Source organism: Pseudopodoces humilis, chromosome 2 (assembly GCF_049639895.1).
Source record: "Pseudopodoces humilis isolate 2021_Gansu_Grassland_sample_001 chromosome 2, ASM4963989v1, whole genome shotgun sequence".
Lineage (NCBI taxonomy): Eukaryota > Metazoa > Chordata > Aves > Passeriformes > Paridae > Pseudopodoces > Pseudopodoces humilis.
The window spans coordinates 58901442-58929438 of NC_142201.1; the positions used below are offsets into that span (position 1 = coordinate 58901442).

Sequence of the window (27997 nt, forward strand, 5' to 3'; positions counted from 1 at the left end):
CATTGCCTTCTGGCCAGTACAATCTACAGAAAGGGCAGGGACATCTTCAAAAGCCACGTTTGCTTGCCTTGGTTTAACCTCCTCATTTCTGTATCTGTTATCTAAGGAAGAAATATGTGGACCACAGCAAAACTCATTTATACAGGAAAAGAAAATGCTGATGTGTGACAACGTAGCATCACAGCAAACTACAGATAGCATAATATTCCTTTCTTTCCTCTGAAGTGATTTAGAGCCACTGAAAGCAGTTTGAATTCATTAGTTGGCATAGATACCTTAAAGCTAATGAACTCATAACTTTTGGCTTCTTTTCTTTGGGACCAGTTGCTCCTAAAGAGATCTCCTATCAAAACAGCATTCTGTGTTACATGCTATTGCACATTATTGTACAGCTACAGGACTTGGCAAGAGAACAGAAGACATTCCTTCTCCCAGCTTCTATAAATATCTTCAAAGTCTATTTTAAGGAAGTTCTCTTAGACTGTTTATTAAAAGTATCGGCTTGGTCTCTTCTGTCCTATCCAATGATGCTTGTTCCTACTATTACAATTATTTTCCCTCTCCTCACCAACCGACCTGGCACTTTTATATATTAGAGGTTCTTTAATTTCTTTTCTGTATTATTTTCAGAATAAGAAGGTATAAAAAAACATAATTAAAGGAACAGTTGGACTATGTATAAAACTTAGAAAATTTTACTTTTATTTTATTTTTCCCCTAAGAATTTATGGGAAAAGTCAGCGAATGAATAAAGATATTCCTTAATCTTTGCTACTCATTCAGGAAAGATGTCTTAACATTTCTTAATAGTATATTCATACCAAATCTCAATCTCAAGAGGCCAGAAATCACAGGTATTCACTCAGCCTCCATCACCATTCTGTGTTTGAACCATCTGCCAATGCAGTCAGACAGCCAAAGACTGTTTTGCAAACAGAAAATGGTTTGGATGCTATAGATCACTGGAGCTCAGAGATAAATAAATGGCCATCTGCCAGCAGTGTGCCACTGGGCACGTAATGAGGAAGGAGTATCTCATTAATTCCCTCTCTTAGTCAAAGAACCAGGAGATTCTTCTGTTTGTTTGTTGCCTGACTAAAAATATCAACAGTTATCAATGTTTGCAGAGTGATTAATTTTGCATTTTTCCTCACTTCATTCTGCATTTCTTCCATTCATAGACTTAGCTAGTATAGCCAAAATTCTTCCCAAATGAAGAAGAGAAATTAAGCCAGATTAAAAAACAAAAACAAAAACAAAACCCCTCCAAGTACATGGGGTTTTTACATGACAAATGACAACATTCAAAATCATTAGGAAAAAACATTCATGATGCAGTATTTCAATATATACAAAATTCTTAGATACATTAATTCATGCAACAAGAAAAACAGGCAAACAGTCAAGTCACTAGACTAAGTGTCAGTTTAGATGCCTATAAACTAGAATTTTACTTCAGGCTTCCATTTGGGTTTCTAAATGATTTGTTGGCAAAGCATTGGCTATGTCTTGAGCCACAAGATGTCTTGTGTGCAAAAATCTCCTGGCGACTTCTTTGTGCTCTATGACTCTGAGCAGCATAATCTCTGATATGCCTATAATCAGCAATAGTTATTTCCCATTAACTCAGTGGAACATCAGCTTTCACAAGGATTTGGACTTTAGTTTTAATTCCTTACCCATTACTCCTATGGACAACATCCTAGAAATCAACAACTTTACTAATGATCATGTGTTATGTGTGGGTCGTGGGTTGGGAGACAGAAATCACTACTCGAGTCCTCTCTTGATCTGACAATCATGAATAACTATTAAAATTTAAAACAAAACATATGTTAATAACCAGCTCTAATGAAATACCCTGCTTTTTATAGCAACAGAATTACAGACTGCATTCCCAAATAAACATTTCCACTCTATTTCAGCTTCCTGGAGATTTTCTTTGCTAATAGTTCCTCTCTTCCCTCAGGAAAACTGATTTATACTTTCTCCTAGATTTTTGAGGTTTTGTTCTCTTCCCTGTTTCTGAATGATTTAGCTCCTCTGAGGCAGCAGAGCAAATCATCATAAATAGCAAAGATGAGGGAAATGTGGATCTGAATTTCAGAATAAAACAGAAAGCAGAGTTCATAATACAAAGCTCATGTTACTTAAGGAAAATTCAAAACTGCTTTTGTTTATTCACCCTTAATTTTCGATCTTGGTTTTCTACATGATTACTGTTGTCCATTAACTATATATATAGGCAGGTATTTTGTTCAGAAAAGCGATTGCACAAGACCTACAGATGATGGGGCAATTCTACAAAAAATTACTATTTAGCCTAAACTTCTGCATGCACAGCCATCAAAGGCAAAGTGATCTGTTAAAATATAATTCTCTTGTGCTGCTAGAAAGCTTATCAAAGTAAGACCTTTGAACAATTTAGAACATGATTTCTTTCCATTTTATAGTTTTCATTTATGAAAATAAATTCATTTTAGGGTATTTAAAAAAACCTAAATCACCAAACAACTGTGCTCAAAAAGTCAACAGAACCTGCTTTATAAAGTTATTTGTTTAGCTTTCAGAGAACATACTAGAAGATGGCTATGAATCTTGTAAAACTGAAGTTCCACTAAAAGCAAATTCTTCACTTCCAGACATCAAATTAGTACAGCTGCGGACATGGACTGCGACAGGCAACAAAGCTGCTTAATATATGATTTTGTAAACCAGCTCAGTTCTGGCACAGAATGTATTATTCAAGGTCTCCAGTAACAGCCTGTGCTCTATTTAGCTGAAAAGATTTCCATCCCACGTAACCCTTCTGGACTTAAGTAAGTTACAGCTTGAAATCAGGAAAATTCCTTGCCAACCAGTTCTCCATAATTTATCCAAACATATTTTCATTAGAAGACATTCAGAAGACATTTTGAAGTAGACATTCAGAACAGTTGAATGTTAAAACTCCTGTCCCCTGACAATTCCCCTTCCTCAGCTGGCCCTGCAACACACGGTGTTTAACAACAGATACCTATGATATGAGACATATCCAATAATTAACTACAGATTACCCAGGGAAAAAAAAGCCACACAAAAGAACAATCTCAAGAGAAAATCAAAGCTGTTAAAATTTACGTATTTACATTACATACAAAACACCCAGTTCATATAAAACAAATACTGAAGTTATAGGAAGCACCTTGAATTGAACAGCGACAGGAGGAAAAGTATGGAATGGCAATTTCATCAAGGATAAATGTCAGAATTAGGATTAAATTCTGTTTTACCTAGAAATTGCAGATGGTCTGAACTGTGCATCAAAATGGCAGATTAACATGAATTCAGAAAAAAATGACATAACAGATGTTAATGGGAAAAACAAAATGTAATTGTACACTTAAAGAAAGATAATGGGTTAGGTACCATGAATAATTCATTTTACCTACTATGTCTTGGCAAACCATCATAGACAATCCATCTGCTTTACATACAATACTGAGAAAAATGATAAACTTTTGTACAGTTGGTACCAGGAGAGACAGACAGTATTTTAACACCTGACAATAGTGAACATGTCAGTGCCTTGAAGAATGGTTATCCTACCTGGGAAAAAAATGACAACTGAAGAAAGCAAAAAGACCAAGTAAAGCATCCCTTTACAGGTCTAATATATGATACTAATTTTGCCAATAAATAAATTAGTATCAAAAAATGAATTTCTCTCTTGAAAAAACAAATATTGCAAGAATCATTTTGTTAATGGTCATTGCACACCATCTAATATTCCCTTCCAAGGCTAGGTATATTGCCGAGTCTAATCCAAAATTCTCGTAAGGGTCACTGCAAGCATCTGTTCAATTTCCCCTGGATTTCAGCAATTTCAGCTGGATACATACCTAAATAATTTTTCTATTGAGACCCTGTATTTTAGCATGTTGCTTGTGTGTCTCTTTTTTTTATATTTACAGCAGTTATGTTGCAGCAGCAATTTAAATAATTCTGATTTATACAAGTTTTCTTCTTGATTTAGTAACAGGCGACAGACTTCTCCAAAGCTTATTAAAATAAGAATTCACAAATAATTTGATCCAAGACATGCTAGAGACCTGTATAAAGGAGTCAGCATTTCACTATAACTATTTTCCTGTCCCAGAATCTCCTGGAATGCTTCTGTATTGCAAAATTTAATTGTACAGGATTTGTATTCTTATACAATGATTTTGCTGTTGTATGACTAACATCCTGAGGCAAAATTGGTTTGAACTATTATCCCACTTTTCACGTTACTTAATAGAACTGCTGAGCAATTTATTATGATAGCTAGCAAGTCTTTAAAGTTTACCAAAAAAAGACTAGGGCACAGAAGTCATCTGTGGGGATATGTTGTTGTCGCTGGAACAACACATAAATAACACCTAGAAATCACACCTTCAGATTGCCATCTTGTGAGAGCCAAGAAGCAGGTAGGAAAACAAGCTGAAAACAGAAAGTGATCTTCACATGTCATAAAACCAATCTGAAAAAAATCCAATACAGTAAGAAAAATGTAAACGTGGAGAAAGTTGATCACATAAAGCAAAGATGGGATAAGAGAGCTATGGAGGGTTTTGCAAAAAGGATGTAAAAAGATTTATGTTTAGAAAACCAGAGATGAGTTAAATATTGCATGAAATGCAAACATACTGGGATTTTAAAATGTCAATACATTTCTATTTTGTACTCTCATACTACTGTATTTGGCTCCAGCAAAAACAAACTTGACGAGTTTCACACCCAATACTCAACGTTGGACACAGATCAAGTGAAGACAAGGAGCATAAAAGAAAAATAAAACCAAACAGGGACCTTAAAAACAGGGAAGATTGAGAGGTGACTTTCTTGTGCCAAGGCTATTTAGAAACAAGGAAGGTTATAGTACTACATCTCTGAAGGTCTTCAGGCATGAATCATGAAAAGACGAGATAAGGTTTTAGAATAACCTAGATCTTTTCTGAAGGAAGTGGGCTGGACTAGATTAATACCATTATCCTATTCTCAGATTAATGGAAAACAATAGAGAGGTCAGTACTCCAGTACCTTTTCTGCACTCCAAACAACATATACCAAATTACCTCAATGTGTCTGTCCATCATGGGAGTTTGCAATATGGGCTGGAACAGATTTGGAGAGATTATACCAATGTTCTTTAACCTCAAGACAGAATCAACTGTGCCTAAATCTGAAAGATGTGGCTGTAATTGAAGGTGATCTACCTGTGTCTTACAAACTCCATAGGAGTGAATCTCATGACCAAACCCAAGGCTGTCTCACCATGGAGGAGTAAGAACCTGAAATGTCAGCAGTAGTGGGTGCAAGTGAGGGACTAAGACCAAGACAGCTAGATCATCAAGGCCAGGTGTTCAGCCCAGCACGGTGAGATCTAAGAGAAGGTTGCTCTTATCAGCTGTGTGTGAACTGCTCCTGTAGTTTCTCCGCCCCGGGCCTTCAGTGTACAAATTATGTACTCACAGCTGCCTCTCTAGTGACATTTTTGATGAGCATCTTGTGGGGATCTTGTCTGTCATCCTTGGTATAACCTGTCCTAGAAAACCTCAGTGATTAATTCAAAATGATCAGGTGATTATCTTTAATTCAATATAATTACATTTTTCTTTTATCCTCTCACTTCTAGACTGAGCAGTCCCCAATTACAGCAATCTTTCTCTTATGTTTCCTAAACCTCTGATTGTCTCATTACTAAAGAGTACTCTCCCACATCTAATACTTCTAAAATTATACAAAGAGCAAATTTCTCAAAAACTGTGACAAACATTGTAATTCTTTAAAATAGAAATTACCAAGTGACATTCAGCAAAGAGATTATGGCAAGAGTTTCAAGTGTGTTATGTCAATTTGACAGACTTTGCCATTGCTCAAATACTGGTTCCCCAGGCATGTAATAGTGCTGTCATAAAAATTAAAAGGTACATCACAGGCACTACATTGCCAATCTTTTTTAATAATTAGATGTAGGATAACATTAGATAGGATAACAGTGGTGCTGCAGCAGGAGAAACCTATGCATGGACACAACACCACAGAATGTGTAGGGCTGGAAAGGACCACAGTGCTTAAGCATAGTCACCCTAGAGCATGTGGCACAGGGTTGCATCAAAAGGCTCTTTAATATCTTCAGTAAGAGACACTACACAACCTCTCTGGGCAACTTCATGCCAGTACTCACTCACCCACACCAGAATCACTATCAGTACATCATGCCATAAAAATTAGTCCCTCCTTAGCAAATATAAAGGATGTATGTCATGTGGCAAACTCAGTTTTCCATATATCCATAAAGCTTTCTCCACAAAAGGGAAATATTTGTTTCTTCATAAATGAGGTATTAGAGCTCAAGACAGAGCAAGTTTTCTAATTGCTTTTTAATATGATCTACTTAAGCATGTTTTCTGTGAATTTTGGAAGAATGTAGTACATTTGTTTCCCAGAATCATAGAATACTTTGGGTTGTAAGAGACCTTAAAGATAACTGGTTTCAATCCCCCCTGCCATGGGAAGGGACACCTTCCACTAGATCAGGTTGCTCAAAGCCCTGTCCAACGTGGTCTTGAACACTGGCAGGGAGGGGGCATCCACAACTCTGAGCAACCTGTTCCAGTGTCTCACCACCCTCAGAGTAAAGAATTTCTTCCTAATATCTGATCTAAACATACCCTCTCAGTTTAAAACCATTCCCCCTTGTCCTATCAATAAAGGCCCTTGTATAAAGTATCTTTCCAGTTTTCTGGTAAGGCCCCTTCAAAGAGTGGGGGGTGGCTTGAAGATGGGAGAACATTACTACATAATGTAGCTGTTTTGATTCTAACCTCTGCAAAAGAAGTATATGGTGTAGTATGTCAAGTAGTAATACTATTAAAGAATAACAGTGATTTACAGACAAATGCAAAAGTTGTTCTTGGAGCTTACATGCACTGCTCCATTGAGGAGAAATACTTTTGTAGAGCCCTCTGTGAGCATCAAAGACAAAACCCAACTACCACTGAAGACAACTTTTTTTTTTCTGTAGACTTAGGTGATAAGTAACAAGACAGAGGTATATTGCAATTCAATTAAAAACACAGGAGAAGAAACAAGTATTTCCCTTTATTAAGATATACCTGTTTACCTTACAAACTATTAATATGTACATGGACATTATATATTAAATATTAATAATAAGCAAATTCTTGATCATTAAATAATTTATATTGTTGTAACTTATTTGGAAGATTATAAATTTTAACCAGTGGAGGATTGACTTCCAAAAATTCCGAGTTGTTTTTAAATCAATTAGCAGCAAGATAACATGCTATAAAAAGTGATCATGAGAAACATGTCTTCTTAACATATATTTTATGTTATTCTTACTCCTTGGCCAGCTGTACATTGGTCGGTTTTGCTCCAATAGGTATCCCATATTTGTGCAAAGTGTTGTATAAAATTTCACGCATTTCATTGTTGTAGGAGTCAAAGTCGAATACGTTTCGAACAACATTTGCAAGTCCTTCAGATGGAAATTTCTGTAAAGAAACAGACCACCAAACTTCTTTTAGTGATTATCTATTAAGTTACAGCATATCATTATGTACTTCTAAAATGAACAATTGTAACAGTAACTTTGATTGAAAGACAAGTGCTGAAGTAATTTTTACTTTTCATTTCCAGGACATCATTTCAAGTCAGAATAAAATTACTGACACTAAACTTGATTTAAACAAAAAAAAGCATGTGACAATAATTTCACACTAAACACCATTAGCAGTTTAAAGAATTATTCTCATTATATACATAACACATTACCCATAAAAAGATGGTGTAATCATTGGAGAATATAATTAATACTAGCCTGTATTTTTAAAATTTGCTTTCTGTAAATCATGAAGATCTGACACAAAGACACACATTCATATAATTCACCCATACAATTAATTTAAAAATTCTGACTCTTAATGTTGAATATAGAGAAGCAGACAATACACTGCTTAGTTAACAAAAACTATTTTAAGTCATGATGGATTTTAGTAGACATAGAAATTCACTTAAGATTCACAAACTTTTTTTTCTTTTTTTTTAAGAGAAAAATACTAGTTGAAATGTGCTATGCACATTTAAAAACCCTAAGTATTTATCAGACTTTCATTAGTACCTTTAACAGAAATGAAACTTTTGTTACTGTGCTGGACTGATTATTCTGGATGAGGAATTAAATGGTTGGATGGTTGCATCCAGAGGGTAGTGGTCAATGGCTCAAGGTCGTGATGGAAATGTGTGACAAATGGTCAGTACAGACTGGGGGGGAGGGAGGGTCTGTACTGGGACCAGGACTGCTTATTATCTACATCAATGACATAGTGGGATTGAGTGCACGCTCAGAAAATTTGCAGATGATATACCAAGCTGACTGATACAGCTAACATGCTTGTGGGACGGAATGCTGTCTGGAGAGACCTGGACAGGTGGAGAAGTGGGGCCACAGGAATTTCATGAGGTTCAACAAGGCTGGGTGTGAGGTCCTGCACCTGGGTTGGGGTAACCACATGCTACCCAGTGTATCAGCACAGGCTGAGAGACGAACAGATTGAGAGCAGCTCTGACAAGGGCTTGGGAGTGCTGGAAGGTGAGAAGCTGGACATGACCTGGCAATGTGCACTTGCAGTCCAGAAAGCCAAACATGTCCTTGGCTGCACTGAAAGCACTACAGGGCAAGGAAGGGGATTTTGCTGCTCTACTCTGTGCTGCTGAGACCCCATTTACAGTGCTGCATCCAGCTCTGGGGTTCCCAACATAAGAAAGACATGAACCTTCTGGATTGAGTCCGTAGGAGGGCCTCAAAGATGATCAGGGAGCTGGAGCACCTCTCCTGTGAAGACAGGCTGAGAGAGTTACTCAGCCTGGAGAAAACTCTAAGGAGACTTCTAGTACCTAAAATGGGTTATAAGAGAGATGGAGAGAGACTGGAAAGGCATGTAGTGATAGGAAAAGGGGGAATAGCTTTAAACAGTAAAAATGCAGATTTAGATCAGGTATTAGGAAGTAATTCATTACTATGAGGGTGGTGAGTCACTGGCTCAGAGAAGTTGTAGATGCCCCGTTCTTAAAGTGCTCAAGGACAGGTTGGATGGTGTCCCTTCCCACAGCAGCAGGGTTAGAACTAGAAAATCTTTTAGGTGCTTTCCAGCCAAAACTATTCTAGGACTCTGTAAGTTCAAATAAGAGAAATGAAGAACTTTTAATATCACGAAACCACTCAGAAAAAACTGATGTCACTGATTAAGAATGCAACTATGGTGGAAACCCCAAGCTGGAGTAGGTATATGCCATAAGGAGGCAGTGATCTCTGGCTGTGGGAGGCCCACACTGGAGCAGGTTACTGGCAGGACTTGTGGCCCTATGGGGAGAGAAGCCCATGCTGGAGCAGGTTTGCTGGCAGAATTTATTACTCTGTGGAAGGGCCCCAGGCTGGAGCAGTTCCTGCAGAACTGCAGCCAGTGGAAAAGACTCACAATAGAGAAGCTCATGGAGGACTGTCTCCTATGGGAGGGACCCCCTGCTGGAGCAGAAGAAGTCCAGGAGTCCTCTCCCCAAGGAGAAAGTGGTGGCAGAGACAACGTGTGAAGAACTGATCACAGCCCCCCTTCCCCATCCTCTTGTGCTGCTGAAGGGGAGGAGGTAGAGAAAGGCAGGAGTGAAGTTGAACTTGGGAATAAGGGAGGAGTAGGGGAAAGGTGTTTTAAGATGTGTGTTTATTTCTCATCTTCCTACTCTGATTTGATTTGCTATAAATTAAACTAATTTCCTCAAGTCACGTCTGTTTTGTCTGTGACAGTAATTGGTGAGTGATATCTCCCTGTCCTTATCTTGATCTAAAGACATTTCATTATATTTTCTCTTCCCAGCTGAGAAGGGAAGTGACAAAATAGATTTTGTGGGCACCTGGCATCCAGCCAGGGTTAGCCCACTGCAGATGCAAATGGAGCAAATCAAATAAAAAGAATTACAAAAAATAATTATCAATTTGCTGTATATCCTAGAACTTTACTGCCTAACCCACTTATCCTTTTTTTGGCAAGAGATGGGAGTGAGAATCTTTCATTTAAAAATGTCTCACTTTTTCTCCACAGGCTTTTCACTAAAATACTAGATCTCTCAGACAGAGACCTAGATGATTCCATCTCAGTATGGCACATTTACAGTGATGAACATAAACTGGTGAAGAGGTATATTAGGAAGCTGTGGTCGTAATTGTTTTTATCCCCATTAGTGAGCTAGGCTAGAACTTGAAAAACAGACTTAAGTGTCAGAGAAGTTTATAAATGTATTAAAAATACAGATATTTGAATCCTGATTGAAAATTAAAACAGAAGAAAACAGAAGATTTTCAGAAATGTTTTGACCTGTACTCTTAATCAAATATCAGCATTAAGAGTTTAACATTTTCCCAACTTTATAAATATCTGATCTTGGCAATAAAATACCTGTGACACTGTCACTGTGATAGACTAGAATACCACTGCTAAGCTTTTTTTACACAAACCTTTTTTTATCTATGACATACATGGCACAGAATATTTTAGTCCTAGTGTTGCCATAAAAGCATGTTAAATTATGTTCTGCTTTTTGAACCTATGAGGGACCTATTAGTTTTACTTCACTACAGCTTAGCAAAATACAAGTTGTTGTGGGATAATATAAAATTGTTCTACAGCCTATGCCATCCTTGTTACAATGTCCAGTTCTCATTGAATGAAACAGATACTAAACCCATTCTCCCATCAGTTAATCTAAGTAAACACTGTATAAACATTTCACATGTAAGGTAAATTGAAAAGTTTGTGACTATGTTTAGTAGTGAAAGTGCTAACTTTTGTATTTTTAATTGCACTTGTGAGTCAAAAGTAAGCATCATTTTCAAACAACATTCATATGATGAATCCTTCTCTGTTCTTCTCAGTGCAAAGCATAACCAACACACTGGGAGCAAGATGTCTAATTCACTCATGAACTACGTTTTCACCTGCCCTACACTAGGTACTGCAGAAACCTTGGTCAAGTACTTCAAATATTATCCAGCTCTCCTTAGAAGTCTCCAAGTATATCCACAGTTTTCTGAATCATTGTGTAACTTCTGACATCAATACACTTTTCTGCAATGAATTGCCTCAATCGTTCCATGTCTCTTGTGTCAGCAGGGCATCATAAAAAAATTTCCTGAGGTACAACAGATGGCTTCTGGGAACACAAGTCACTTGTACAAAGGTCCTCTACTTCAGAAATTAAAAAAAATCACAACTCTCCTGTTTCAACCAGAATAAATCCAATCCCTCTTTAATATCTGCTTGGACAACAGCTTATTGAAGAAAGGAAATGACAGTTCACTTAAAGAGAAAATGAGAAAAAGACAAGAAAACCCAAAAAAGGTTGAATGTTTGTGGTTTGAATTGAACATTAAAAAAAATCATTTGGTTTCTATTGATTTTTAAAATGAGATTACTACAGAAAATATTGATTTCTTATCAAGTCTGTCTGGTTGTCATTCACTGATTCTTCCCCTTACAAGTAACACTTCTGTGTGTACCTTAGATTATTTTCACAACTTAGATTCCTGGCTATTCCTTAAAATAGTAGGTAACATAGTTATTTGCCTTCAACAATTTTATATTTTTATTTATATATTGTATGCTTTATTTGATACAGAATTTGAATTGGTGAAAAAGCCGTATTTTTATGGATCTAACATTCCATGAGGATATGTATTGCTACAGTTTGTGTAAAATCTATGACTAAAATAGTAATTTTCTAGTAGAAATCAAGAGTCTTAATTCAAATATGCTATACCCATTGACGTCTACTGTACTTCTACCACTGCCCTGAAAAGAAAGTGATAAATTATCTGGTATTCAGTCTGTAATGGGTCCAGACTTTTTGTTTTAGACTTCTACCTTGTGTTTGCACCAATGCTCACTTCCCTATGTATCTTGGTGTCTTCAGATACTTGACTGTTTTCCATCCTGTCAGCACCATCTCAAAGGCCCACCCTGCACACTTTAAGATCTCTCTGCCTACCTGCTCATTCCCTTGGGCTCTTGGTTTCCCTCTCCACCCACCCCTGATGCCCTTTTACTGAATGTTGCCAGGTCTCTCTGTGCCCCCTCAGCTGTCCTTCAGCAGGGCCAGAAGCACCATGTCTATGGCTCACCCTGAGTGACAAACATAGTAATGGATTAACCAGTACTTGTGTCTTTAGTGGGCATCATCTGCTGCCAAACGAAACAGCTGAATCCTCCCCCTGCAATTTCAACCAGTTCCTCTCTGTCACAAAACCACTGATTTTGATTAAGCCTAATTATCCTTGAAAATTGATAACTGAGATCCATTGTGACTGGCCAAAAGTTAGTTGATAAGTAGTTTTCTTTTGAGATTAGGCTGAACATTAAAAAAAAAAAGCAAAAAAAAAAAAAAAAAAGCACTATCTTACCACAAAATTAACTCACGCTAACTGCTCAAAAACTGTTATACTAGTACCTACTATTAGGAAGCAATCTCAGATATAAACAAGAAAGATGAGCGATAAGAAAAAAATCTCAGCTTTCCAAAACTAAAAAAGAATTAGTAAAAAAGCTATTGCCAATTTATCTAGGTTAATGTGGCTTTTCTGACTAACATCTACCAAGGTCTCATGAAAAAGAGCATATTAGAGTGCAGAGAAGCAGTCATAGCATACCCTGGTTACAGGCATCTTATGGTAACCCAACAGAGGAAGGGCAGAGTTTCTGAGTTTACCCATAAGCTACCATTAAGACTTTTGACATTTGACAGTCTGAGACCTGGAGGTGAGCAAGACAAAAAGGCTCTATCCAGGTCACCTGCCAACTAGAGCTGAAAGACCCAAATTCCTGATACAGTATGTGAGGAGGAAAAGTTGCAGCAATCAAGTTAGGTACCTGCATTAGATAATTCTCCCTATGCCTGAAGTTTTTGATCTTCAAAATATTTAAAAATATCTTCAGAATTTTGGTGCCTCAAGCATCACCAAAAAAACTTTTCCCTAAGATAAAGTCAGTATAGAGGCAACCTCTGAGCACAGTGTCTAAGCTACAACTGAATTACTACATGTTCCCTACTTGCATAATCTTTATGGGAGGATAATCTTGTAACTACACTCTCTATGTGTATCCTAAATGCTGAAGAATACAATAAGCCAGAGTCAGAGATTAGCCTAACAACATGCTGATAACATAGCAATCAGTATAGTTTTAACTGACTAGTCCTGACGCTCAGACGTTCTCAGACAGCAGTAATCAAAAGCAATTTCTTCCTCCAAAATATCCAATCTTTTTTTACACAAGCAAAAAATTCCAAAATTATGTAAAAGAAATCAACACAATAGTACAAAGAGAACAGGGCTGTGGAACTGCTGTAAGGGAAATTGTTTAACACCATGACTAACTTCCCTCCTTCCTTCCCAAGGACCAGCAATTTTATTGACTCATTTCCCTCCTTCCTCTTTTTTCTCTACCTGAAGACCTAGAAGTTTCTTACTTTGGAATAACCATTATGTTTATATTCATTGTTTACATTTGGCTACTCCCAGTTTTTTTATTATTCAGATTGAAAAACAAGTTACAGTAAACAAAATGTTGCATTCTTGCTAGGAGACTGGGATCTTGAAATTAAATGTTAAAAACAAGTCAAAGATGCCTATTGGAGATGTATTTGGATATTTACACTTTGAAAGTGGTGAAAGCTTAGCAGATGGGAAACTTCCCCACTGAACTGCATCCAATGTCCAGGTTGAAGTGACCGTACTAATCTGTTTAAGTGAAAGAGACAGAAGCAGACAGTAAGATCCCTTAAGACAATTAGCAATGCAGCTCTTTCAATCTTCAATTAGACGTTGTTCACACTCAAATAAACCAATAATTAAGTCTTATATTTCTGCACTGGAAAGGTTCACTTTCACTTCAGGTTACTTGGAGATAGATGATGAAGGAAAGAAGCTACGAAGGAAGGTAGGAACAGCAGAAAGGTATATAGACAAAAAGGAGTTCATCTAACCAACACCCTAAAAAATTAGCTTCTCAGCAGCATAGCAAATATTCCTCAAGTCTGTAATTTTTTCATTTTGAATTTTGAATTTAACTGTGTGTTTAGATATCAGCATGTACATGTTCTATCAGCTTGGTAAACAAATACCTACCAGCTGGTAACAGATCCTAATAGACTGCTTTGCTTATGTGTTTATCTGGATTCCTCAGCCTTTAGATTGGAATCTTTACCCTTCGTACAAAGCTACAGAGCATTATTTTTTCACTGTGTTATTGATATCATAGTAGTACCAGTTTGTCTTGAGATCTTCTCACACTCTGAAGACCACAGAGCACAAAAATCTACCCTCCCCAGAAATCCAGATGAAGGTTTTAAAAGCAGTAATTCCAACCTGTAGGATCGGAATGTCTGTGTGTATGGCTGAATGTGTGTGAATATGTCCACGAACACAAACAAAAAACTATCATGCAACCCTGCTATACTATGCAGTATAAAACATAACAGCAGAAGGTCAAAATTTGTGAGGAATTATATTTTAATTGTATTAATTACATTGATTTCCACTATTTTTTTAAAATATAGGATGCAATAATTCGAGAAACAGTCTATAAACTAACAAATTACCAACTTTAGGATTATAAATGGAACGAAATAAAGGCACTGCTATTTCAAATGATTTTATATTTCAAATATTTCAGGCAAAAAATCCTTCAATTTATAAAGAGAGAAGTCTGACTTTACTGTAATTCTTAAAAACCAGATCATCATTAAATCAGAACTCACAGTTTTACAGTTAAATGTGTGTAGGAAGTAATTGTGAATCCTACATATTCCCTTGGTGAGTTCTATCCATCTAGCATTTTCCTTAGAAAAAATCCATTATGGATGTATTATTGTTATGCAGCAGGAACTTGTTTTTTCACAGGAAAGGATTAAATCCACAAAATTTATAGCAGAATAATATGAACAGTTGCACTGTCCTGGAAGCATTATATCTTAAATAAGGAATTTTATAATGAGGGCCAGTATGAACATTGTACACTGTATTCACAGTATGTGATTTTTGTTCTCACACAGTAGAAAAACAGGCTTACAGGTTTTTTTTCTATCTATAAATAAATATGCAGAAAAAATATTTGCCCATGTACATCTGTGATCCTTACCCTCTGACTATCTGAACATCTGAATATTATGCTTCTTTCAAAATGTGAAATGTTTCATAAGAATTAAATAAAAATGCACAAACAATAATGGCATCTTTTTTCTAAAACCATCAGGCATTAAAACATTAGTATTGATGAACTCAAGATTTTAATCGAATCTGATGCACTGTACCTGTAAATGTTTTACAATGTTCACAACTTCTCTAGTTGAATAGGGGTAGTTAATAATTCCTTGGTCAGCTAAGCTCCTGAGCTCTCCAAAAGCAGCTACCAGTTTCTGCAGAATTGCCTCTGGAACATTGGGACCATACTGTTTAAGCATTGCCAGCTCTGACTGTGGTTTGGGATTATCGACAGCATGACAACTAAAAATGTCCCCTACAAAAAACAAACAAGAAAACAAACAAACAAAGTTAGGTTATTTATAAAGAAGTATCATCACAACAGACCCTTTAAGTTTAATACTTCACCTTTAATAAAAATGATGAGACCCAAAAATACTGAGTGCCAAGTTGTTAAAACTGTGAAAAATGGGAAGTACAAACTATGAAGAACATCAAGGTTTCTGAAAACACACAGATCTCTCTTGTCATTTTAATGAAGCTGATATCCTAAGGGAGAAACTGCCTTCAAGAAGAAACACAAGTCAAATGAATGCTGGGAAAAAATTAGAGAAAAAAGATTTTAAGAAAACCTAACTGGTTGAATGGAACCTGTTTGTGAACCCCTTCAAAACACCATAGAATGCAGGAAAATCTTGAAATGCAGGAAAGCCCTAAAGCAAACCCAATTAAGAGGTCTAGAGGAAATACTGAATTTATCTTTTCTCCCTGCTTGTCTTGAAGTAGGGTAAGAAATTTGACATGATATTATTTCCATACATGGGCATTATATTGATCCCAATCATATAACCTAAAAATCAATTTTATTCATAAAAATTCTCTGAAAAGTTGTACAAAACTTTAAAGAAGAATTATCAGATCCTGCAGAAAAAGAACTTGAATTAAAAGCAGAAGAGACCCTAAGCTGGAAAGACAGTATCAATAAAGAACCCCAAAATCCCAACCACACCTCTGCCATGTGGATCAAAAGCAGTAACACTGGTATGATTGGTTTTATTTAACGGGTCCATGTAAGGGAGGAAAATAGGCTATGAAAAAGAAATACACTACAACAAATTCTCTTGGGGCAACATAGCTTGGTGAAAATCAGAGCCAGTGAGTTTCAGACAGAGAATGTCCATTCAGTGGGAACCTCACCTGAAAAACAAAGACCTACTAAGTAATACGGAATTGGGTTTGCACCTGCTTTTTTGAGTATGTTATTTCTTGCAGAATAATCATTATGGCCAAAGTTAACAGGCAAAACTACATAAATTAGGTTCCCGCATATAAATGGCTAAGTTAACTTAGATATTAGAGTCAGTGGAGTCTGGAGGGTATTCAGTTCACAGCCATTATGTAACAGCAATGCCAAAACCTTGCCAGACCCCACTTAGACTAACACTCGACTATATGGGCCAATGGATGCTTCACCACTTGCTCTTATGCAACTTAATTTCTTGCTTTTGCTGTGAGATGAAGCTCCAGGGAATCTTTGCTGACACAGAATTTCTGGGACCTACCAGGAGCTTTCCAAAATAAGGCTTCTGTTGATATGAAAATAATTGATGTGGCATTTGGACAGCCTTACCTAACACTGATATGAATTCAGTATCTTGTCAAATATATGTATTTTACTACGGCTATCATACATGGCTATATGCATGGAGAACCAAATGAGGATTAAGAAGCAGGTAGCACAGTGCTAGCAGCAAAAAATACAGTAGCCTTTACTGCTGAAATGAAATGAAAGCTACCATCTCTTGTACCAAACAGGACAGCACCTGAACTGTGGCTTGTTTTGTATGGGGAAAAAACCAATAGTGAGCAGTTGAGAGAGATGTCAGGTGTCAAGCTTAAGTTAATTTGTTTGCTGTATTTGTATACTCTATACACTCATTAACAAAGATTTCCCATAACCTTCTGTCTGCAATGTCCATCCAGATCCCACAAAACAAAATAGTTTTAACACAGATGATCACATACACCTTTTCCCTTCAGGGCAAGTTCGGGCACTTTTATTAAGATATGTAAATTTACATGATTGTCTTAGTGTCTTACGTGAAACAAAGTATCAATATGCGTAAGGGCCCCTTCTCCTCATGAAATCTAATTAATAAAGACAGATATTCTATTAGTGAAGTCTATTAAAGATCATAAAATAATATGAATCACTTACCTAATGTGCCAAAAAAGTCATTACCCAGGAAAGGAAATCCAGGCCTATTTGCCAGAACTATCATTCTAAAATCAGGATGAATAACTATTACATTTTCTCTCCCATCTACATGAGCATGATCTAGAAAAGAAATAAAATGTATTACTTGTCTCTTTAAGCTTTGCATTACTCAACAAAGAAACATAATTAGATTAGGTGAAGAGTTCTCAGAATTAAAAGAAAAATTCTTCTAATTTAAGTAAATTCTTCTTAGAATTAGAAGAACATTTAGGGAAAAAAAAAAGGCTCAATAGCTTCTTACATGTCATTCAACTGAGTTTTCTAGGTTTCATTTCAAAGTTGCATAGTTTGTTTCACAAAAATCTAACCAAAGTGTTTAATTGAAAAAATATAAAAACGCATCCACTGTTCTTGGGGTGCAGACTAACTGTCCCCTTTATATTTAATTTCTTTAAAATGGTGAAGCCAATGGTGAATAAAATGTGATTTTATATAGGTCTGATATTATTTGGTCTGGAAAGAAAGGACTGAAATTCCTCCTGGTTACTACAAAAATTTGTGAGAAGCCAGAGATGCATTATTTAACACATGTGAAAACTCTAGTTCTCCAAAACTATTCAGTCTGACCCCATTCAGAACCTTGTTCCCCTTCAGCATGATTCCAGTGGTACATGGTGTTTTGGAATCCTGCCTCTAAAAAATTTGGCTAGGAAAATATTTTAGAATAAGCCCACCTAGAGTTTATAATGACAAGCAAAATTCAGGTGTGCCATGTGAGTGTTGAATGATTGCTACACTCAATCTTTATTCCCAATATTGTTAAAATGAAGCTAATTGCATAAAGTATGGTGTCTAGTATCATCAAGAGACACCATCAAATATGGTCTTTATTTGAAAAATAATGAAAAATATTTATTTCCTGAAATTCAGATGAACTAAATTCTACCAAATTACTCTCATCCTGCAGGATATATTTAAATAATGAAGTAAGCATATCATCAAGTAACCATATGCAATACTTGATTAGATAAAACTCTTAACAATTTGACCCTAGATATACTCATCTTCATTCTAGACCTGATCAAATGATTCCCCAACTGTCTAGATGGGCATAAACAAGATCATACTTTTATCAACTAGACCTTTGTTTCTTATGGTGAATGAGAAGCAGAGATGTCAAGTTACACTTCGCTGAGTTCCGTTTTTTTTTTAATTCTTCAGCAAAATCCACAAGAATGCTAATTTAAGTAAACCTTTGTGGCTACTGCAAAAGTAGTAAAGAAAATTATTAATTTCTTTAATTGTTAACTTTTTAGCAACAAACAATTTATCCATTTGGACTGTTTTGTGTCACTACTGAGCAATGTAATTGCTGAAAACCAGCAACATGTCACGTTTTATTATAAACAATGAAAACGCTTTCGCTATACTTACTGGCAACAATTCGTCTTCCATCTGACAAAACCATTTCCCCACTTTCTACTAAAGTTTTTAAGATACAGGTAACGTTTGTTGGTGCTTTGTCTGCCTCATCAATTACCAAAATATGTCCAAACTTCACTGCTTTTACCTAGAAGAGAAAGGAATCATAACATCACCACCAGCCAAATCCCTACAAGGAGCCGTATTACGGATTTCTGAGTGAGCAGCAGTGACACCTCAGTGGCACTGAGACAAGAAAGGGACTCAGAACAGGGATAAGCTACGACCAAATCCCAAGAGAAGGAAGAGGAGGCAGGTGAGACAAGAAAGTTTCCACTTCTCCTGGACAGGTGTGCTAGGGAGGGAAATGAGGAGACTGACTATGAAGGACTTGGAGTGCAGACAGAGAAGTGCAAAGCCAGTTTGCATCTAGACTGTCAACATGTAGCTGAAAGAACTGAAGGATGGCTGCAACAGCTGTTTGGACCGAACTTAGCATGTAGGTGTAAGGTGCTATAAAGGAGAAGGAGGCAAATACGACTCTACCAGTTAGAATGTGTCAGGGTAACACTAAATTATTTTCCATAGTCATTTTGTGTGTGGGGACTCCCAAGATTATCATCTTATTCACATTTGGCACAGCAAATGTGACAAATGTGACCAAATAAAAATTAATAAAATGTTGGTTACTATGCTCACCCAATGTGCCATGAAAAATCAAATTACTAACATTTAAAATCAAACATATTCCAAATATAAAATCCAAATGCTACTACTGACCAGTGGTGAATCTTCATATATAATAAGACCATCCTTTACAGAAGGTTGTAGGGTAAGGCTTTGTACAGTGGTATCCCTGAAATGTGGAAAAGCAGATGGTATTAATTAAAAATATGCAGAATTTTTAGTCACAATAAAATGCAAAATGAATAAATGAAAAACTGAATAGTCTCTTTTTCTAAGAAGAAAAAATATCTTATTTTTAGAATATTTGAATAACTGGCAACAACAGTATGCCAGCTTAGTGGTCAAGTGTGAGTATCCCTGCCTCTGTCAGACTTTCACAGTAGTTCTCCATTTCTCATAAACCCTGAAAACAAAACCGCTGAGAAGAGAATCTGTATTTTTTGTATGCAGACATATTATTGATGTTACTATTTCTAGTTAAGTATGCTGAAACTGTCATTTATGTGACAAACAGGAATTTCTACCATTTTAGCTGTTCTTCTCCATATATCATCATGCAAAAAACCTATAAACAAACAAATCCAACAAATAATAATGTGCAATTCTTAAATTATTTTTAGTTCTGGCTTGACAGTATCATGAACAGTATAAGCTCTTATACAGGACATAGGCTTTAGGAGCAGGATTTCTTTTTGAAATTTTGTTTGAATTGCTCTATTATCTTTACTAAAAATTTAAAATAATGCTAATTACAATATTTAATGAGAATATTCCTTAATCTACACTATTTTCATCTATTTTAATCATCTTGGAATGTACAGTTAAATAAAAAACAGTTGAAATTCAGAAAGGTGAAGCAACAGATATCACCATAATGGATTCATCTACAAAAATTATGTCCATAACCTAGGGAAAGCCCCTGCTGATTGTACAAAATACTTGCCCAGACCTTTGTCAAGATTTGTATAATCAATCCCATTTACTTTGGGGGTCAGAGGGACCAAAGAGCTAGAGAATAATCCAGAGGTGGGTCATGACAGAAGGTTCCCATGACATCCACGCTTTCATAGGCAACACGAAATTCAGTCTTAGGGCATGTTGGTTTTGCCATCCCTTTCCAGCTGTATTTCAAAATTTGGATTAGTCTGTGCCAAAAGAAAGATGGGTTGAGCACAAAAGGACAAAACCCATCACGAGAACCTCTCCCAACACTGCTTGAGATCCACATATTGGTCCATTGGTAAGGTTGGTAACCTTTGCACTGTATGTAACGTTTGATGCGACAAAAATCTCTTACCTTTCACAGCCGTGTTGTTTAACAAAACTGTTTGCTTAAGCCTAGCTGACTCACTCTTCCAAATACCCACTTAGTTCTATCTTTAATTTTGCAACACCTTGTAAAAACCAACAATTCTGATAAGCTCCATGGGTACAGGAAATCAAACAGTGCTGTTTGCACCACACTATTAAGTGGCCAGCTTCCAATTACAGTTTTAAACTGAGAGCATAACTTGCACATTTCCTTCATTTGAAACTGCTGTCAGCAGGATTTCTGTCCCTAATAACTAATAATTTCTTGTTTAGCTTTAAGCCCACAATTTATTTACCCTATAGTTTCCATGCATAGGAATAAAGCAGAGGGCAGAGAGACTTCTAATGTTTATCTACTTGATCTAAACTCCAGTCCAGAAGGGGAAAGGTTACACAGATAGGACCACCTTCATATCATTTAATGCCATCAAATGTCTGTCAAGTCCCAAATAGTTATATTAACACTGTATTCACTTGCAACATATAATTTTTTTAAATCTCTAAAATAAGCAGTAGCACTAATCTATTATCTTAGAAATCCTACCATGGACACAAAAACAAAGCTTCTCCTGTCATCCTGCGTGTCTAACCAATTTATACACTGGGTAGAGAAATCAATAATGGATCCAAAAATAACAACGAACCAATGATTTTTGTTTCTTGAAGACACATTATTTAGGGACTAAAGTCTCAGACTGTATGCATCAGCCTACCTCCACTATCAGTTAACATTTCTGGTTCAAGCCTATACAGCTGAAGATGCAGAAGAATTTTAAAATGTGTAAACTAAATATATACTCTATACTCATATACTCTGTACTAGCCTATATGAAGGTCACAGTCACAGGTACTAATTAGTCAGAAATAACTCATGGAAAAATGTTCTATGGAATTAATACAAGGTAAAAAGGGGAAGAATTTGTTATATTTGAACTGTGATGTCTTTAAGGTAATAGAAAGGCGAGAAAATGAGAGGACCAAGGAAGCATAGGCCAAGAATAATGTAAAGGAAGGTGAATTACAGGATGCTTTGCAGATCATAAATTTGCACTTAGGAGCTAATGCGTGAAAAACAATAAAGTGAACAGAACACATCCAGAAATAAAGGTATCTAGTGATGCTGTGGATGGTCACAGGTGATGACACCAGGAAAGACAAGAATGTCAAATGGTGTTTAACTGTAACACGAGACAGTATTTTACTTTTGCTGAGTGATTTAATCCTCTGGCTCTGCAGAAATTACTTACAACCCTCTAACACGGAATACTAAATTGTACTCAGTATTCCATAATAATCAGCAGCCCACACAAATCCGTAGGATGATCTCATTCTTCGGAGAAGACAGAATTGACATATTTTTGGGGAAAATAAACACTACAAGAGTTAACTCTTCATTCAAGTGCTATTACAAAAGTAGCGAAATCAGAAAAAATACAGAAGGTATCAAACTAAAATAAAAATTTACATCCTTAATCTGTCTTCTAATTTTTTTTCTTATTTTATTTTTCTTCTGCTTTGTTGATAATTTGCCTTAATATTTAAGGAAATATATTGGCAGATTTGCAATGTATTACAGAAATTAAATGTAAGTCAAATATTAATTCCATTGGCTTGATAACTTAAGTGTATGTGAAACTCCTGTATTCGCTTAGACTATTACATTCAGACATGTATATAAGAATGATTTTAAAAGGGTTATTACAGATTAATGTTATTTTCCTTTCAGAATCATATGCTATGCACTTATATATCATTAATTTCTGTTCTTCAGAAACCTACCATGACCCAAACATAGTAAAGAATGGCTAAAAATAAACTGTCTCCTTAGGGATTTTTCTTAAATTTCCACTTTGTAATGAACAATGTAAATGTAAAGGCACTGAAATATAGAAAGATAAAAATACACTAAGTCTGAAATATTTTTGAACAACACAGTAAGCAGCATTTCCTAAATGTAAAATATGTCTGGCACTTAAAATTGCCACCGGAAAGGAACTAAAAACTCCAATTCACTTTCACTTAGAAATAATAGTGCCTTAATATTAACTAACAGGGTCTAACAAAGACATGAATACCAAATCCTCCTAATTTCATAACATTTAGCACCCCAGATGAAAATAGGTCTGACACAAAGAAGGAAGAATGTGGGAACGTAGAAGTGAGTGAGAAAAACTGCCTGACATACTGTCATCTTAACTGAACCGATTTTGTCTTCACCTGATTGTAAAAGAAAAATATGAAAAGCTCACTAATGTCTTTCCTAAGAATGTACTTTTAGTTTTATCAAGGAAGCCATTCTCACAAGTGCTCAATTTAAAAAAAATAAAAATTAAAAAAAAAAAAAAAAAAGGAAGAAAAAAAAGAAAAATATTTACTACTGAAATACAGGAACTCCTCTGACAGGACCACTCAATTCATAGTAGGAGTTCTGAGAATTATTCTCATGTTTTTTATTAGTTCATATCACTGTCTTTTATTTATTTTTTGCTACTGCTGCATTACTTACCCTAAAGGCAGCTATTTCTGAGGTCTGCAGACTGACTCAAACATACTACTGTGATAGTTTCTGTTTCACTGACAGCAATGCCTTCCTTCTGGAGAACTATGAACTGTGCCAGGAGAAATTTCCATCAACCTCAAAGAGTTAGATGTTATCCTCTAGTTTAACAAAAGGTGTTCCAACACTTTAATTTAAGATTTGAATCCCCAGGAAGGCTTATGCCCAAATACAGAACACAGTGTCAGGGCCCCAGCTAACATCACAAACACTCACATTCCCTGGAATTACTCCATCTTGACAAGTGCAGAAGAATGCAGTCCTGACTTCTATACGTACTTACACTGAGGCTAAAAGGGTAAGAGATTATTTGTGCAAGGCAGCCTTGTATTTTAGGGATCCTTGCTCATGGTAATGTGGTTACATAAACCAAGCTCAGGTTTGGCTGCCTTCTGATTCAGCACACAAAACTTTATGGTAATTGAAAGGAAAAATCAGAGATGCAGAATATATATTCTAGAAATTCTTCTTCACTTCTGTGAAGCATCTATTATCTAAATACCTATGTACAAAGATATGTATTTCTTCTCAATTACATGCCAATCAAACATGAATATAGCCATCTGCTGTGACCTAATTTTAAAGAGTATTTGAAAAACTAATTAGTCCAAAGGCCATTTGAAGCTGTTAATTGGTCAGTTAATCCATTCATGGATTATCCTGATGAAGAGCAGGCAAATCCCAACACAAAGAATCAATCTGCATGATTTTGACATTTACAAATTAATTTCTTTAGCCAACCCATCACAGAGGCATTGCATTACATGATCTGACTGCTATGTTTAGAAAATTCTGAAATATCTGAAAAGGCAACCAGATGTCTCATTGCTCTGTTAAAAATGACCCTGTAAAGGCTTTTTGACTTATCTGCATGCGCTGATAATTAAATCCACCAATCCACCTTTTTTTTTTTTTTTTTACTTCCCCTGCTAGGCTGCTACAGCTACTCAGCAGGACATACGTTTGTTTAAAATGCAAGAAATTATTTTGACTATAAAGGCACTGATTACTCAGTATGACTGCAGGTGGCAGAAGAAAGGTCAAAGGGAATTATGTTTAATTCATGTTATATGCTTAAATCTTAAGTTACACAATTACTTGTATGTGATCCATCTGCCAAAACAAGATGCAAAATTCACTCACCCTAATTGTAAAACCCATAAATGGAGAAACATGACACCCTGCAGCTTCCCTTTTGCTTGTAAGAATACATTTAATTGAGTAAACAGTGAGAAACTCTTTCTTCAGCTTTGGAGGAAAATGAAACAACAGTCTTCTAACCTGAGCTATTTCTCCATAACAGCCATGCAGCAAGATATTAAAGCTCAATTCAACTCCTACAAAAAAGACAAATGAAGTAGCTTTCTAACACCTGGAATCTGACAATAGCAGAGCTAGTCAGCCAGCTTATGAAAAGCTAACATTGGAAACAGGGACCATCGGCTGGCATGAAATCTTGGAAGCTTTGCATTGCAACTCTGTATTGGCTGAAAATGCATTTAAGAAAACAGGGAAAAAAACAAGTAAAAAACCATGAAGACACCTATTATACAGTTAATGCACTCAGCACTTCACAACATAAATCTTCATGACAAAAATGTGTCATCTTATTAGTTATTTCCAAACATGAGCTATATAAAGAATAAAGAACACACTATATGAAGTACAATATTAAAAGAAAATAATCTAAACATTCATGAATCCTGAGGAAAAATTACCCAGACTTTTGTTGTTTGGCTGCCAACAAACAAAAACACAACACCTCCACCCACCCCTCAGCCTTTGTTGTGTTCAACTGAAATAAACCAGTGCAGTTATAGAACACTTCAACAGCCCACTATGAAGACAGCTTTTCTGTATTGTTCATTTTTAAAAACAGACCTGCAGAGCTATATCACCTCTGCAGATAGCAGAGAGAACTTTTCTGTATTGTTCATTTTTAAAAACAGACCTGCAGAGCTATATCAGCATTTAACTTATTTAATGTAGTCTTATATTCTTTCAAGAGATAATAATTAAATGCAATTCTGAGAACAGTTACACTATAATTCTATTATCCACCTGTGTCTTGGGAAAAGCTGTTTCTTCTGAAACAACTTTTTAAATTAGAATTTAAAAAATCTGAAGTCAATAAAGCTGAAAGGGTAGTTTTAAATTATCCCAATAGGAGAAACAGATAATTAGATTTTATACTGATTACATGCAGTGAAAAAGAGGGAAAGAAAATTAAGATCTAAAGATTAATGCACAGTTTGTAGTAAGTATTGCTTGTAGGGACACCACAAGCTCATTTTCCTACCCCAAATTCCCCATTAATTTGATTGTTAAAGATCACAGTAAAATTACATTTGTTTTGAAAAGGATAACATATGCAAACTCAGGTAAGTTTTAGAAAAAAAGATCATCAGATTACTGTAATTTATTAGGGAACTAGAAAAGGCACAACACAAAATACAGTAGATTTTTAAAATGAACCCTGTATCACACTTTCCAATCATCAGTCACTAGAATAAATATAGTAACTCTGACAGGAAGATGTGATATCAAATGCAAGATGTGATAAGCAAATTCTTTGAAAGGAAATGTATTGGGGCATATAGAACAAGATAGTGTAATATCTTGAAAGAGAATAGTAAGATCATCAGATACAAAATAGAATTTCAATAGCGGTTAGTATTCCATTGACAAACATCACATTTACAACAAAGATAAATTGCTGTAGCTTGTATGTAAATGCTTAGAAAAATAAGTTATCTCAACTTGTAAGAAAAAGATATCACATGGAGAACTAAGAATTAACATGCCTAATTTAGGGGTAAAACCTGTTTTATCAAAAGCTAAAGAAAACTTCCTACATTCTCTATTTTCATGAAAAGCCATCACATCATATTTACAAGCTATTCTATATTTCTTACTCCATAGAGAACAACCCTCATACACTAAAAAACATTCCCTCTTTTTGTCATATGACTCTGTGAAGATTCATATTCTTTTTTTCACAATGAACTAATTTCCTAGAAGATTATTTTCTTGATACACAGGAGAACAATGGAATGGAACTAATAATTTCACATCTGCAGATTCACTGAGGTTTTGAGCAGCAGAAAATCCATTCATAGCCATCAATAAATTATTGATGTAGATTACACTGCAGTCTACACATCAAAAGCTTCTATTTCTGTAAGTGATGGTGATGTTCTTACGCCGATCTATACATCAAAAACATTAGAGCTGAAGTTGACTAGCTTTACTTTTCATGACTTCAGTGGCCATATCTGTAGAAGCTCAGAGGATGGATCCAGTTCTCCCACTAGCTAAGAGTAACCAAGTTCCCATCACAACAGAAAAGGATCAGTACTCTTTATTTCTGATCATTTCCAATTGTATAGAGGAATGTTTGTGATAGACAGTCTGCAGAGGAGATTGTGGGCTCCAAATTTTTCTTTTGCTACAGCTAACCTGTTGCTGACACAGCATGAAGTTGGAAACATATCTGGGAAACTTCTGCTTAACAACAACTCATTATTTACATGCATATCATAACAATAAATAAATAGTCTAGAAGTTATCAAATTTAATCTCATTAACACACTGTGTTCTGAAAACAATGTTGAGTCTGAAGTCATTTCTTAATTCTCATAACTTTAACTACTGTTCCTACTTACACATTTGAGCATCAGTTAAGGACTGTGCAAATGGTCTCCCCCATGCAACAACCACTCCTGATTATATAATTTTATGAAGATAAACTAATTTTAACTTTTTTTTTTTAAGACTATAATATTACTACAACATACCTAGAACAAGAGCTAGCTGAGGTCATCCAGCTGCTACCTTTCATAAATTGCTAAATACCAGAATCAGAGTGGTTGAGGTTGGAAGGCACCTTTAGATGTCATCTAGTCCAACCCCCCTGCTAAAGAGGGCCACTTAGAGTCAAGTACTCAAGAGTACTCAAGACAGTGTTTAGCATTCAGATTTTGAATATCTCAAAAAATTAAGGAGCACAATGTACACCAAACTTTAAAGAATAGGTTCTGACATGGAAAAATTAACTTCATGCCTTCCTGAACCTAACAAGTTTCTTAGAACACAGATGTTCTGCAGTTGATTTTTGTAAAGGCACTACCAAGACAGAGAGGTTTTTGTTTGCTATCAGAATAATTAAGAGTACGACTCATGATGGCAGATGATAATTTCAGACATTTCATGTTACCAGTATCTCTTTTTGACTATGTGACCTAAAGCAAATCCAACACCAACAGAACAGAGGTGACAGCTTTCACAGGTCTTGAGGTGACACTGTTCTCCCCAGTATTTTTCCAGTTGTTTTTAGTTGCCTAAATTAGTGTATCAGAATAAACTACACATATTTATTTTTTATTCTTTTGTATTAAGCATAGCAGTGTATTTTGATGAAAGCTAAGATCAGATAACAAAATTTGACTCAAAAAACTTGATGAGTATGTATTAATCCACATGCCTATGCATTTAGCACCTCATTTATACC

At 35.8% G+C, this 27997-nt stretch overlaps 1 protein-coding gene across 1 annotated transcript in view; it reads right to left on the reverse strand.

Annotated features, from left to right (window-relative positions):
* The window catches only part of VWA8 (von Willebrand factor A domain containing 8), a 179516-nt gene that overhangs the window by 63029 nt on the left and 88490 nt on the right, over positions 1 to 27997 (reverse strand). Inside the window, exons 22-26 of the mRNA XM_014250977.2 lie at positions 19713 to 19788; positions 18945 to 19080; positions 17511 to 17630; positions 15403 to 15608; positions 7390 to 7541 (exon numbers count right to left, since the gene is read on the reverse strand). Coding sequence (XP_014106452.2) covers positions 7390 to 7541; positions 15403 to 15608; positions 17511 to 17630; positions 18945 to 19080; positions 19713 to 19788 — 690 coding nt within the window. The remainder of the gene's footprint in view (positions 1 to 7389; positions 7542 to 15402; positions 15609 to 17510; positions 17631 to 18944; positions 19081 to 19712; positions 19789 to 27997) is intronic.